The sequence below is a fragment of the Aegilops tauschii genome, chromosome 7 (assembly GCF_002575655.3).
Source record: "Aegilops tauschii subsp. strangulata cultivar AL8/78 chromosome 7, Aet v6.0, whole genome shotgun sequence".
Lineage (NCBI taxonomy): Eukaryota > Viridiplantae > Streptophyta > Magnoliopsida > Poales > Poaceae > Aegilops > Aegilops tauschii.
The window spans coordinates 67,528,351-67,543,614 of NC_053041.3; the positions used below are offsets into that span (position 1 = coordinate 67,528,351).

Sequence of the window (15,264 nt, forward strand, 5' to 3'; positions counted from 1 at the left end):
GTGTGCATTGGTCGATGCAGAGTTAGGGGTGATCCTCCATTTCGGGAAAAAAATTATGTGTCTTTTTCTTATTTTTCCTTTATTTTTTTCACAATGTCTATGGATTATACCAGTTTCTGGACATTATTAAGTTTGGAGTATCTAGTTTTGTCTCCAACTCCAAATCCTACCTTTTTCCACCCGAAAGAAAAACCGCACACACGGACACGTTAGTGGAGGCTGCTTGCTGCTAACACGCGGAAACATGAGACGAGATGAGACGACCGCAAGTCGTTCCGGGTCTCTCTGCGGCGACTAGACTACAGTGGGTCTCCTCCCAATCTGCGACGGCGACGGCGACAGCGCCAAAGGTACTCTTGTACTCGTCTCCTTCCCCTCCTCTGGTCCATACATTTCTTTCGATCTAGTTAGCGCACACCTCTCTTCTGTTTCCCATTCTTTTTGGTTTTGAAGTTGCAGAGTTCGATCTGTTCAGCATTCGCTCAGCAGCGGTGAAGAGTTGCTGTTCGGTGTTGCGGATGATGCTCTTCTTCAGCTCCTGCTCTTGATTGAGCCAAGCCAGGTGATGCATTCTTTTGTGCCGTCCGTCACAACTTCAGCTTTTGCTCATCCTGAAACCGATTGTTTTCCTATTACAGCCGTGCGTGTAGATCCAGAGCAAGGGGAGGGTCAGATCTTGCTCGATCTGTTTCTCCCCTCCTGGTTAATCTCTTGTTTGCTATATACGCTATTTTTATGCAAAATCTGGTTCCTGGATATTTTTACTTTTACTCTGTAATTATATTATTGTGAAAATGTTAAGTATGTACATCAGGAAAAGAAAAAGGAATAATAAGTAAGATTAAATAAAGTAAAGAGAATAAATGGTCAGTGGTCAGAGCTTAGTATCTATCCAAGCTCGGAGGGATGCTGCATTTTTTTTTCTTTTCACTCTGTCCAGCTTTTCCAAAATAAATAAATTAGTAGTACCGTGAGCTGTTACTTTCACGCACCTGAAATGTCCAGCTTTTGCTCATCCGGTGGTCCTCTGAAAACAACTACAGTAGGATTTTTGGTTATTCTGATGTGAATCTATGATGTGCAGAACTGGATCTTTTCTTCACTAGTTCACCTTGCGTAACTGTTGCAAAGGACTTAGCACATTGGATTTGAAGGAGCTGTCATTCAAGGTACTCTTCTTCTACTTCTGCTTTGGAGGAAAGCAATGCATAGGCGCATAGTGTACTGTTACTTCCACCGACCAATCAAGTTCAGGTTTTCCTCATTCTGTCTTCTGAAAAACATAATGTTTTCATTGCAGAATTTCACGGCAAGGACAAAGCTGTAGCCGTCTGTAGATCCAGAGCAAAGGCAAAAAAAGGTCGAGATATGGAGGTCGCTGCTGGGGCGATGGGCCCCGTCATCCGTAAGCTCGGCGAGCTGCTCGTCGGAGAATACAACCTAGAGAAGCGAGTAAAGAAAGGCGTACAATCGCTCCTAGACGAGCTGGAGATGATGCACGCCGTACTTCGCAAGGTTGGCGAGGTGCCGTCGGAACAGCTCGAGGAGCCGGTCCGGATTTGGGCTGGCAAGGTGAGAGACCTGTCTTGCGACATGGAAGACGCTGTTGACGACTTCATGGTGCGTGTGCATGAGGGTTCAAGCAGCAAGCCTACGAACATGAGGAATCGAGTCAAGAAGTTTCTCAAGAAGACCACCAAACTGTTTGGCAAGGGCAAAGCACTTCATCAAATCAGTGATGCCATCAAAGAAGCTCAGGATCTTGCCAAGGAGTTGGCGGACCTGCGTAGAAGGTACGAGCTTGACACTCGTAGCACTAGCAATGGTGCTACCATTGACCCTCGTGTGTTAGCTCTGCACAAAGATGTAGGGGAGCTTGTTGGCGTTGACCGCACAAGGGATGAGCTTATCAAAACACTGATTTGTGAGGATGGGAGTTCCAAGGAGCAATTGAAGACGATCTCTATTGTTGGTGTTGGTGGGCTGGGCAAGACTACACTCACCAAAGCAATTTATGAGAAGATCAAAGCCCAGTTTGAATGTGCGGCTTTTGTCCCTGTAGGACAGAACCCTGATATCAAGAAAGTTTTCAAGGACTTACTCTATGACCTGAACAAAGAAAAGTTCAATGACATTCATAATACATCAAAGGATGAAAATCTCCTCATCAAGGAAATCAGAGAATTCCTTGTGGATAAGAGGTATGCACCACGTAGTGCTTGTCTGTATATATTTCAGAACAAGTAGTGAGATATATACCGAATTTCATATCTTCATTTCCTTGTTTGTTATATTTTTATATCTGTAGTAGTCCATTTCTTTTTAAGCAAATTCGACTTCTTTCTTTTTTGCGCAGTTGCCTTATTTTTGTTAGTCCTGTATACTTTTAAGCAATTTCTGTTGCATTTCTTAATATTTTTGCATGCATATCCTTACTGGTTATATAACCCCATGGTTTGCTTTAGTACCTTATAGTTTATCCTTTTTACAAAATTCAGTTGTACTATATAGATGACTTCCCAACTAACTCTATCAAAATTATTGGCATAGGTACCTTATCGTAATTGATGATATATGGGAAGAAGAAATATGGAGATATATAAATTGTGCTTTGTATAAAAACAAACTCCATAGTAGGGTAATCACAACAACCCGCAATGTGAGTGTGTCTGAAGCATGCCTCTCTTCCAGTGATGACATGATTCACAAAATGAAACCTCTTTCTGATGAAGAGTCACAGATACTCTTCCATAGAAGAATATTTCAAAGCAAGGAGAAATGTCCAGAAGATTTGCAAGCAGTATCAAGAGAGATATTGAAGAAATGTGGTGGTGTACCATTAGCCATCATAACAATAGCTAGCCTTCTAGTCAGTAACCAAAGGATAAAGCAGAAAGAAGAATGGATGCATGTGCACAGTTCGATGGGCCGTGGAGTTACAGAAGGTGGTATTGTGAAGGACATGAAGAGGATATTATCACTCAGCTATTATGATTTGCCATCCCATCTAAAGCCTTGTTTATTATATCTAAGCATCTTTCCTGAAGACTTTGAGATTAACAGAGATTTGCTGATATGGAGGTGGCTTGCTGAAGGGTTTATCCAATGTGACAAAGATGAAACCAGGCTGTTTGAGATCGGAAAGAGCTACTTCAACGAGCTTATGAACAGGAGCTTGATCCAGCCAGCGGAAACCAATTATGAAGGAACAGTAGTAACTTGCCGTATACATGATATGGTGCTTGACCTTATATGCTCGCTGTCAAGTGAGGAGAATTTTATCTCCATATTGGATAATGCGGAGTGGAATGCACCTAATCCGCAAAGAAAATTTCGCAGGTTATCACTTCATAATATCAAGGCAAAGGTTCAGAACCATCAGATTGAAAGCACTAGCCTGTCAAAAGTGAGGACCTTTGCTGTTTTTTCTCCTGTTACCTGTGATTGGTTGCCATCTCTCTCAAGCTTTCAATTTTTGCGTGTGCTGGATCTTGGAAGTTGTGTTAGCCATGAAAGTAGCTCTGGCATCAGCCTCAAGTATGTAGGGAATTTAATTCACCTAAGGTACCTAGGGCTCAAGGATGCAGATGTTCGCGAACTCCCAATGGACATAGGCAAGCTGCAGCTTTTGCAGACACTGGATATAAGAGGCACTAGTATAAAAGAATTACCTTCAAGTGTTGTACAGCTCATAAATTTGATATGCCTATATGTCAATTATAGGGTGAGGCTGCCAAAAGGAATGGGGAGCTTGATGTCCCTTGAAGTGCTGGAAGAAGTAGGCTTATCCTCATCTCCTCACATTGCGGAAGAGCTGAGCCATCTGACAGAGGTTAGGACACTCAGTATTGACTGTGCTAACATGGACGAGGATCTGATTGATATATTAATCAAGTCTCTAGGCAACCTGCACAAATTGCAAAATCTGCGTATTGATGATGGTGGCAGATTGATAAATCGCATGTGTGAAAGCTGGGTGCCCCCTCCAAACCTCCGTAGTTTTGATTCATGGAGCCTCTCTTCTTCTTCGTCGTTCTTGAGACTTCCAAAGTGGGTTAATTCAAGTACGCTTCCCCACCTCTCCCGCCTGGAAATAGATGTGGAAGAACTGCAAGGGGATGACATTCAGATCATTGGGATGCTGCCTGCTCTTCGGTTTCTGGAGCTGACTGCTGATCGCGTGATGGGAACGTTGGCTGTGAGGGCCGATGCATTCCCATCTGCGAGAAGCTGCATTTTCAGAGGGTTTCCAATGGCGTCGTGCCTTTTCCCACCTGGAGCTATGCCAAGGGTTCAGCACCTTCAGTTCAGAGTCTCTGCACCGTCGATCGCAAGAGGTGAGGTTGACTGCGGCCTGGGCCACCTCCCTTCTCTCGAGCACATCAAGGTTGATCTGCGGCGTGATAATTCCAGCCGTGAAGAGCTGGAGACAGCCGAGGCTTGGCTGAGGCGCGCAGCACAAGCCCATCCAAAACGCCCCACCATTGAAATCAGATAGTGACATGCCTCTGCTGCCGGTAAGGTATGGTATACTCATCTGAGCAACCATGAATCCTCTTTCCCTGAATATGCTCATTACCACATTGTTTAATTTATCCCTCTTACTTCCCCAATTTCAGGGCTTCAACAAAATCCTGGACTCAGGTACTAGTAATTCCATCAGTTGCCGTGGATGCTGTTCCAACATTCCGATAGGCAACAAACAATTTACTGTTTCGCCGCAACTCCCAATAAACGAAGGCTCATTCCCTCCAACGTATGTTCAGATTCTGCCCTTCGTTAGATGGAGGCTTCCGCATAATTGTTCACGATAAACTATTTTTTATTCTTTCTACATATGCTTTCAGAAACGCAGCACCTCCTTTCCTTTATTATTCAGTCAAGACTCGTACAATAAAAGGCTGCATTCAGTTGGCACTATTTGTAGCACTACTGCCTCTATGTGTATTTGATTCTTCACATACAGCATCGTTTTGTTTTTACCGGCTTATTATTTAAGAGTTGATTCAACTCCTGTTGGCTTGTTTTGCTTTGCTTGGCACTTGCTTATTCAGTCAAGGCTCGTACAATGAAAGGCAGTTGGTTCAACTCCTGTTGTAGCTTCAGTTGTTCATCCTGTTCGTTAAGCTTTCTCTTCTTGCTGCAACTCCTGTTTTCGAGCCCCAAACACTCAGATGTTCGTAGCGATGATGCATAGCATACCACTCACTATTGATCTCCGTGCCTCAAGGTTACATACACAAGTGCAAAACTGATGGCTAAATAAAACATAAGAAAATTTATAGCATTTTGTATGCAAAAAGCCCACAACAGCCGGCCACCGCTCACTCGCTCCTGTTATATACCCGTAACATCGACAGTTGCAATTACTGCCTCTCTTTCGGTTTCCTTTGAAACATATTTCCTTCTAGATTATCAATTGGACTAGCGAAATCAATTCAATGGTTTTATTTAACTCAAATTCAATAGTAGATTATCAATTGGACTAAAAAATGGTTATCTATAATTAACACCAGTCTAATGGTATTGAGCCGAGTAGTGGGTTGCTAAGAGGATTCTCCAAGCTGGAAATCAACAGAGAAATAGACCACCAAATCCTCACCAAGGAATGAGATCGAGAACTGCTTGGCTGCTTTCGCTTCCTCATATTCTTTTCACAGATGATTGCCTTGGCTTGTTGCAAGCAAATGCGATTAGTTTGTGGTGATGGTGGATGATTACCACAATTGGTCTAGTGTTGTTGTGAGGTTCATACTAATATTGTTGAGAGATTCTGCTGGAAATAACTGCTGCATAACTAGTGACTAAAACATAAGAAATCTACAGCAATGCTGTACTGCAAAAACCTTGGCGCCCACAGCTGCCAACCATATGTCTCGCCCGCTCTCCCTCTCTCGTTTTTTCACTAGGCACATACGTCCCAGATAATCAATTAAACTAATGAAATGAGTTAGATATCAAAACGAATATCACTGGAAACTTCTAACACATACGAATTCAATGGTTTATTTTTTGTGAAATAAATAATACATATTTCAATCAAACTGGTGATCCAGAAATGCACATGAGCTAGCCTTATAAATCCAGAGAACAGGGTCACAACCATAAAATAGGGACACAACTTCAAACAGCAGCCACTAAATCACGGTCAGTGCGGGTTCAAACACAATAGTCCAATGAGAGTCAGTCAGAGTTCATGATGAACTGTTTTCTTTTTCTGTTCAGTAATGCAGTGCCCGAGGCTTCTGTTGATTGGACTCTTTAATGAAGAGCGTTGATTGGACTCCTGTTGTAGCTTCAGATTTGCTTCGTCTTGTTCGTTGAGTTTCTCTTCTTACCGTACTGTTGTTTCGAGCTGAAACCAACAACTGTTCCACTCGGCTTCACCTTTTCTGCAACTTGGCAGAAGAAAATAGAAATCGACAGTTGCATCTCTGAATATTCGAATCAGAACGTGGGCAGGAGGTTGAGAAAATCGACACCAAGAATGAGTTCTACATCTGCCGTCCATGGAGATGGGTCGCCGTTGCGGCCGACTCTGGTGGGGATTCCGCCGGCTTGCTGCAGCCTCGTATTGCAGTTAGACCTGTGGCCGAACAGGTATGGTGAACTAGTCTTGACTCTTGAGAGGCACACCATCAGGGCTCAAGGCAGATGGTGAACTAGCACTCAGAATGAGCACCACATCCGCACCAAACAGGTCTTCAGAGACCTGTGGCCGTCTCTACCACAGGGTGCCGGCTCAAAGCGATAAATGAATTGACTTCTGTTGATATGAGTTACACGTGTAGACAAGTGCAGAACTGGTGACTACAAGTCTGCTAGAACATAAGAAATTTACAGCATGCATGCTGTATGCAAAAACCCACAGCAGCAAACCATCACATGGGCAGCTCATGTTTCGAATAACACGAACAATTGCAAGTACTCCGTCTCTTTTGGTTTTTCATTCGGCAACTATTTCTAAAATCATGAAACTCCGCCTATGTTGTCTCAACATAGCCGGTCCCAAGCCCGGGTAAAGGAGGAGGGTTGTGATAGGCTTGGCGAGCCAACGTAAAAACTCAGTCACCCTTATGGAGATGAAACCCAAAAGATTTTCGTTGGGGCGTAACCCTCTCAGCGACGCGCCACATCGGAACCCGGGTGTGGTGGAAAATGAGCAAGGGCCGGGCCGTCACCCCCCAGGTGGTGCGCCGTATCTTGATCCGGATACGGTGGCAAGTGAGCGAGGATTGGGTCGTCGCATCCTCAGTGGCGCGCTACATCGGCGCCCGGATGTAGTGGAAAATGAGCAAGGGTCTTCGCATTTGACTCGACGAGTGCGAAGGGTAAGGAAGCTAGCCGACCCTAGGAGGATTCGCTTAGGTAGCTGGAACGTAGGGTCTCTGACAGGGAAGCTTCGGGAGCTAGTTGATGCAGCGGTGAGGAGAGGTGTTGATATCCTTTGCGTCCAAGAAACCAAATGGAGAGGACAGAAGGCGAAGGAGGTAGAGGAAACCGGCTTCAAGCTGTGGTACACGGGGACGGCTGCAAACATAAATGGCGTAGGCATCTTGATCAACAAGAGCCTCAAGTATGGAGTGGTAGACGTCAAGAGACGTGGGGACCGGATTATCCTGGTCAAGCTGGTAGTTGAGGACTTGGTTCTCAATGTTATCAACGCGTATGCCCCGCAAGTAGGCCACAATGAGAACACCAAGAGGGAGTTCTGGGAAGGTCTGGAAGATATGGTTAGGAGTGTACCGATTGGTGAGAAGCTCTTCATAGGAGGAGACCTCAATGGCCACATGGGTACATCTAACACAAGTTTGAAGGGGCGCATGGGGCTTTGGCTATGGCATCAGGAATCAAGAAGGAGAAGATGTCTTAAGCTTTGCTCTAGCCTACAACATGATTGTAGCTAACACCCTCTTTAGAAAGAGAGAATCACATCTGGTGACTTTTAGTAGTGGCCAACACTCTAGCCAGATTGATTTCATCCTCTCGAGAAGAGAAGATAGGCGTGCGTGCCTAGACTGTAAGGTAATACCTGGAGAGAGTGTTGTACCCCAGCATAAGCTGGTGGTTGCTGACTTCCGCTTTCGGATTCGTGTCCAGCGGGATAAGCGTGCCAAAGTCGCTAAAACGAAGTGGTGGAAGCTCAAGGGAGAGGTAGCTCAGGCGTTCAAGGAGAGGGTCATTAAGGAGGGCCCTTGGGAGGAAGGAGGGGATGCGGACAATGTGTGAATGAAGATGGCGACTTGCATTCGTAAGGTGGCCTCGGAGGAGTTTGGAGTGTCCAGGGGAAGGAGAAGCGAAGATAAGGATACCTGGTGGTGGAATGATGATGTCCAGAAGGCGATTAAAGAGAAGAAAGATTGCTTCAGACGCCTATACCTAGATAGGAGTGCAGACAACATAGAGAAGTACAAGATGGCGAAGAAGGCTACAAAGCGAGCTGTTGGTGAAGCAAGGGGTCGGGCATATGAGGACCTCTACCAACGGTTAGGCACGAAGGAAGGCGAAAGGGACATCTATAAGATGGCCAAGATCCGAGAGAGGAAGACGGGGGATATTGGCCAAGTCAAATGCATTAAGAACGGAGCAGGCCAACTCTTGGTGAAGGACGAGGAGATTAAGCATAGATGGCGGGAGTACTTCGACAAGCTGTTCAATGGGGAGAATGAGAGTTCTACCATTGAACTGGACGACTCCTTTGATGAGACCAGCATGCGTTTTGTGCGGCGAATCTAGGAGTCTAAGGTCAAGGGGGCTTTAAAAAGGATGAAAGGAGGCAAGGCGATGGGCCCTAATTGTATCCCCATTGAGGTGTGGAAAGGTCTCGGGGACATAGCGATAGTATGGCTAACCAAGCTTTTTCAACCTCATTTTTCGGGCAAACAAGATGCCAGAAGAATGGAGACGGAGTATATTAGTACCGATCTTCAAGAACAAGGGGGATGTTCAGAGTTGTACTAATTACCGTGGAATTAAGCTGATGAGCCATACAATGAAGCTACGGGAGAGGGTCATTGAGCACCGCTTAAGAAGAATGGCAAGCGTGACCAAAAATCAGTTTGGTTTCATGCATGGGAGGTCGACCATGGAAGCCATTTTCTTGGTACGACAACTTATGGAGAGATATAGGGATCAAAAGAAGGACTTGCATATGGTGTTCATTGACTTGGAGAAGGCCTATGATAAGATACCACGGAATGTCATGTGGTGGGCCTTGGAGAAATACAAAGTCCCAGCAAAGTACATTACCCTCATCAAGGACATGTACGATAATGTTGTGACAAGTGTTCGAACAAGTGATGTCGACACTGACGACTTCCCGATTAAGATAGGACTGCATCAGGGGTCAACTTTGAGCCCTTATCTTTTTGCATTGGTGATGGATGAGGTCACAAGGAATATACAAGGAGATATCCCATGGTGTATGCTCTTTGCGGATGATGTGGTGCTAGTTGACGATAGTCGGACAGGGGTAAATAGGAAGTTAGAGTTATGGAGACAAACCTTGGAATCGAAAGGGTTTAGGCTTAGTAGAACTAAAACCGAGTACATGATGTGCGGTTTCAGTACTACTAGGTGTGAGGAGGAGGAGGTTAGCCTTGATGGCCAGGTGGTTCCCCAGAAGGACACCTTTCGGTATTTCGGGTCAATGCTGCAGGGGGATGGGGGTATTGATGAAGATGTGAACTATCGAATCAAAGCCGGATGGATGAAGTGGCGCCAAGCTTCTGGCATTCTCTGTGACAAGAGAGTGCCACAAAAGCTAAAAGGCAAGTTCTACAGGACGGCGGTTCGACCCGCAATGTTGTATGGCGCTGAGTGTTGGCCGACTAAAAGACGACATGTTCAACAGTTAGGTGTGGCGGGGATGCGTATGTTGAGATGGATGTGTGGCCACACGAGGAAGGATTGAGTCCGGAATGATGATATACGAGATAGAGTTGGGGTAGCACCAATTGAAGAGAAGCTTGTCCAACATCGTCTGAGATGGTTTGGGCATATTCAGCGCAGGCCTCCAGAAGCTTCAGTGCATAGCGGCCGGCTAAAGCATGCGGAGAATGTCAAGAGAGGGCGGGGTAGGCCGAATTTGACATGGGAGGAGTCCGTTAAAAGAGACATGAAGGATTGGAGTATAACCAAAGAGCTAGCTATGGACAGGGGTGTGTGGAAGCTTGCTATCCATGTGCCAGAGCCATGAGTTGGTTACGAGATCGTATGGGTTTCACCTCTAGCCTACCCCAACTTGTTGGGACTAAAGGCTTTGTTGTTGTTGTTGTTGTTGTTGTTGTAACTATTTCTATAATCATGAATTGGACTAATGAAATATGAGTTACATATCACAAAAGGTAAATCACTGAAAACTTCTTCTGAATATGAATACCATGGTACACTTCTTGTGATATACAATACATATTTCAATCATCTAGAATGCGCAAGAGTCGGTAAGTATAAACCTAGAGAATAGGGTCACAACTCTAAAATAGGCCCACGGCTTCAAATAGCAACCAGTAAATCACGGTCAGTCGGTGTTCATTAACCAGGGCAAAGACCGAATAATATCAACCACGAAAAAAGGCCCCCGCTTCGCTCCGCTCGGGGCGACGCGGGCGGCGACGCAACCCCAGCCGTCAAGCCACCTTCCCCTGCCTTCCCCGCCTTGCCGCCGCCAGAGGGGTCGCTGGCGAAGTCCGCGTGGCTTCCAAGGAAGGTGTCGGCGAGGCCGTGCTGCTTCGTCTCCGTGCGGAGGGCTCTTGTAGCCGAGGCGGCGGCCTTGGGTGGTGCGGTGGCGCCGGCTCTGCGGCGAGCGGCGTCCGCTGGTGCTCCTCCCCCCTTGGTCGTGCGGGCGGTGAGTGGTCGAGGCGTTGGGCGAGGGTCGTGGCGGGTGGCCTGGTGCCCCTGGCTGCGCGTTAGATCTGGAGGTCTTCTTCCTCCCCCTTCCTACGCCTTTTCCTCGCTGGATCTGGGTCGTGGTGGCCGCCGGCGATTGTTGAAGGTGGGGATGCCGGAGTTGCGAGCTTGGACCGGGAGAAATCTTTGGCCGGCTGTTCCAGTCACGACGGTGGCAACGCCTGCTAGCGTCGTTCCCCTTCTCGGAGGCGCCGTCGAGGTTTGATTCCCTCTCCCTCCCCTCTCGTACCCGGGTGAAAACCTTAGCTAGTTCTGGTCTGGGCAGCAGCGGCGCGGCTTGCGTCGTCACCTTCCTGAAGGTGTCGTCTTCGGTGAGTTGGGGTGTGCGTTGGCATTTGGATGTGGTTCTCCGGCGAGCAGCGACATCCCAGTTGGACATTACGCCGGGATGATATTTTCGCAAGTTTAGCTCCCTGTGGCTGTCTGTAGGCCGGTCGTTTGTGTGTTGCCATGGTAGGGGAGGGTATAGGGTTCCTCTCCCCTGTGTGAAGCTGCACGGCGTCGGTGCTTCGAACATGGATCCTAATTATTTGAGCTCTAGTCTTGTCTCAGCTTCAGTTGTTTATCAACCCTGCGATTGTTTCTTTGGTGCCCCCGTCCTTCAACAGCTTTATTTCTTCATGTATGGACCATTGAGCTGCAGTTACGCTCTTCTCCTGGTGATCTTGCACAGTGGGTTGGACACGCTGAGTATCTCCCAAGGTGCTACAGAATCCCTACCGTTCCTTGCTCTAGGGTGAGCTGCTTCAATTTGTGACGGTCCGGCGCCCTTCGATCCAGGGCGATGGGCAGGGGTCCCCTTCGGAATTGAAGAAGAAGGGTTTGATACCGAAAAAGGCTTTCGCCCCGCTTTATAGATAAAGCAAAAGAAGGAGGGTTTGATCATGGTGGTCTCCTTTCAGAGTAGATGAGGGCATGTTCATCTTCGCTGGGTGCGATTCCCTCTTGAAGCTCGCTTGTTGTCATTGCCTTGGTTCTTCATTCGCGTCGAAGGGCTCCATCAACATTTAGCTAGTCTACGTGTAGAATTCCTTGTGCTTTCTGTTGTGGTGCCTGTAAGCTGTTTTTTTGTAGCACCTTGTATCTGCCATTTTTAGTTTCATTGTTTTTCTTTTCCGGTGTATGGGCCGATGTAATTCCTGGCCGGTTGATGGCTTCGTTAATTCAAAGCCGGGCTCTCCTTGAGCCTTCGTTCTAAAAATATTAACCAGGGCAACATTACATGATCCATTGTCGACCAACAATGTAAAAATCATAGATTTTGTGATTTAGCGAATCCGGGTCTCACACAGTCACACCACGCCCCCTGTACATGAGATAGAGAGCAGAGGGGCGCGGAGGAAATCGAACGACTTCAAACGGAGAGGACGTTCTCGAGCGGCGTGCACCTGCCTACAGGCTGCCGACTGGCCGACGCTGTCCAGGCTCGCCGGGTGCCGCCACCAGCTGTGTGTCTTCATCAAAATGTTGCGTACGACAGTTGTTCGGTAGATGTAACACCGCTCCTGCTCTTGTCCCCTCCAGCCAACGCGTGCTTCAAAACAATGCCCTCGGGAGGGACAACGGCATTGAAGGTGCCATCATCGTCCGATCCGGTAGACCCAGATCTAGGGTTTCCCCCGGAGCTCACACCGTTGCCGCTGCTGGAGCTACGCGACGCCCACCACTCATAGCATCTCTCGCCCGACCATCTGAGCCTCCCAAGATGGCGCCTCCATGGAGGTTACAACGCGCAGGGCACCGCCACCCCCCAATCCAGAGTGAATTTTGGACTTTCGTCCAGGAGGGGTTCGGATGTGGATAGGAGGGACCTCGGCTTCACTTCCAGGGAGGGTAACGGCGTCGAGGAACGCCGTCGATGCCGGGCCGGACCAACCGGCCAAAGTTTTCTCTAGTCCCCAACCTATACCACCAAACCCCCGACTGTTCCGGATCCGACAGCGAGACGAACCGAGAACAGCAGAGATGCGAGTGCCATGGGGCTCAACCCACCAGGAAGGAGGATCAAGAAGGACAACCGCCGTAGATCTCCAGGCGCCAGATCCAACGATCCGACAAAGCCAGCGGCGTAGACCACCACCCTGCGCCGACCGACAACATCCAAGCACCAGATCCAGATGGATCTGGCCTGAACATGGTGATGCCCGCGACCACCCGATCTGAAGACCACGCAGCCACCACCTCGCCGTGGACTCACATCGAAGCCGCAGCTGCCGCGCCGCATCGCCGGCGCCGCAACTCGTCGCCGCCATGATGTTCGCCCGCCGCGCCGCCAAACCCCACGCTAGCCCGACGCCTCTTCGCGATCTGGCTGTCCCGCGTCGCCCAAGACGCTCCAAGGGGGAGAGATGCCCCGCCACCGCCCAGCCGGCCAAGCTTTGCTCGGCGGCGCTGCGGACAGCGGCGAGGAGAGGTGGAGGGGGAGAAGGGCCGAGAGGATGGCAGCTAGGGTTCCCCCTGGGTCGCCCGCGGGGCGACACGAGGGGGACGAAGGGAGTACAATACATATTTCAATCATCTAGAAATGGGCAAAAGTCCTATAAACCCGGAGAATAGGGTCACAACTCTAAAATAGGGCCACAACTTCAAACCGCTACACTGAATCACGGTCCGTCTGCATTGATTAACCAAGACAACATTACCTGAGCACGATAATTATCCAATCATAGCCAGTCGGCGTTCATTAACCAGGACAACATTACATGATCCATAGTCGACCAACAATGTAAAAATCACAGATTTTGTGATTTAGCGAATCTGGGTCTCACACAGTCACACCACGCCCCCTGTACATGAGATAGAGAGTGGAGGAGAGCTGAGGAAAATCGAACGGCTTCAAACGATGAGGACGTCCTCGAGCGGCATTCACCTGCCTACAGGCCACAGACTGGTCGACGCTGTCTACGCTCGCCGGGGGCCGCCACCGGCTGCGCGTCTGCATCAAAATGTTGCGTATGGCAGCTGTTCCGAAAAATAGTGAAAAGGAATAAGGGAGGAACAATTTGCAGAGTTTCCAGACCCGATAAGATCTATAGGGTGCCACATCATCAGAATTTTTGACCACGGACTCGTTTACAATCCCATCCACCTGATAAACTCAATGGACGAGACTTGCCTGCTCCCCGCGCGTGCGCCTATCCGTGCTCCCGCGTACGTGGCTTGATTTGATTGGAACAAAATAAGGCCCGGCGAATCGTCTCAGACCGTTCCTGGAGGAACTAATTTTGGAATCTCAAAGTGCTTTCATTCCCGGAAGATTAATCTCGGATAATGCTTCAATTGCTTTTGAGTGTTTCCACAAGATCCAACAGAGTAAGAATGCTAGGGACAATCATTGTGCTTATAAATTGGACCTGACAAAAGCTTACGACGGAGTGGAATGGAATTTTCTAGAAGGGGTCTTGCTAAAATTTGGTTTCTGCCAAAAATGGGTGTCATGGATTATGACGTGTGTCCGTTCAGTTAGATACGCTGTCAAGCTGAATGGTGAAATCCTGGAATCCTTCTACCCCTCCAGGGGGTTGAGACAAGGAGATCCTTTGAGCCCTTATCTTTTTTTGTTTGTGGCTGAAGGTCTGTCCCGAGCACTTGAAGCTGAATGTTTTATCTCTAATATTACCCCTCTCAAGGTTGCGAGGGGCGCTCCGGGAATTTCTCATCTTCTGTTTGCGGACGATAGTTTATTGTTTTTCAAGGCAACTGGGGATCAAGCAAAGAGCGTGAAGTCAGCCCTCAATGTTTTCCAGAAAGGCACGGGACAATTGTTGAGCCCAAGCAAATGTTCCATCCTATTCAGCAGTGTATGTCCGATTCAGGTCCAGGAGGAGATCATGCATACCCTGGACCTCACATCTTCGACCTTTGAGGAAAAGTATCTCGGTCTTCCAACCCCTGAAGGACTAATGAAAGATTCTCATTTCCAACCCATTTTCGAGAGGTTCACTAAAAGACTTACGGACTGGGCAGAAAGATATTTGTCCTATGGGGCAAAAGACATTTTGGTCAAATCTATTGCTCAAGCCCTGCCTACGCATACCATGAGTATCTTCAAAATGAGTGCAGGCTTTTGTGATAAATATGAGAAGCTGATGCGCGACTTCTGGTGGGGGGATGAAGAGAACAAAAGAAGAGTGCACTGGATGTCTTGGGAGAAGAGGACAAAACCAAAGCGTGAGGGGGGCTTGGGTTCCGAGATATGCGTATTTTCAATCAAGCTCTTCTCGCAAAACAAGCATGGCGACTTGTCCAAAGACCTGACAGTCTTTATGCTAGGGTTCTAAAAGCAAAATACTACCCAAAAGGAAATTTGTTGGACACGGTCTTCACCTCTGATGGATCACCCGTGTGGCGTGGAAT

At 47.9% G+C, this 15,264-nt stretch overlaps 2 protein-coding genes across 4 annotated transcripts in view; both read left to right on the plus strand.

Moving 5' to 3' along the window:
- The window catches only part of LOC120969348 (uncharacterized), a 98,344-nt gene that overhangs the window by 68,123 nt on the left and 14,957 nt on the right, over positions 1 to 15,264 (plus strand). The window lies entirely within an intron of this gene.
- Positions 200 to 5,010, plus strand: LOC109734986 (disease resistance protein RGA5). 3 transcript variants are annotated; one of them, XM_045231238.1, is made up of 6 exons: positions 200 to 350; positions 454 to 562; positions 1,085 to 1,169; positions 1,301 to 2,201; positions 2,551 to 4,522; positions 4,620 to 5,010. In XM_045231238.1, exons 4-5 carry the CDS (start codon positions 1,369 to 1,371, stop codon positions 4,496 to 4,498), a joined length of 2,781 nt encoding a protein of 926 aa, XP_045087173.1. In that variant the 5' UTR covers positions 200 to 350; positions 454 to 562; positions 1,085 to 1,169; positions 1,301 to 1,368; the 3' UTR covers positions 4,499 to 4,522; positions 4,620 to 5,010. The 3 variants fall into 3 exon arrangements, with proteins under 3 accessions (XP_045087173.1, XP_020149761.1, XP_040252454.1); XM_020294172.3 differs by having other exon boundaries at positions 202 to 350; positions 460 to 562; XM_040396520.3 differs by lacking the exon at positions 200 to 350 and having other exon boundaries at positions 387 to 562; positions 2,551 to 4,517.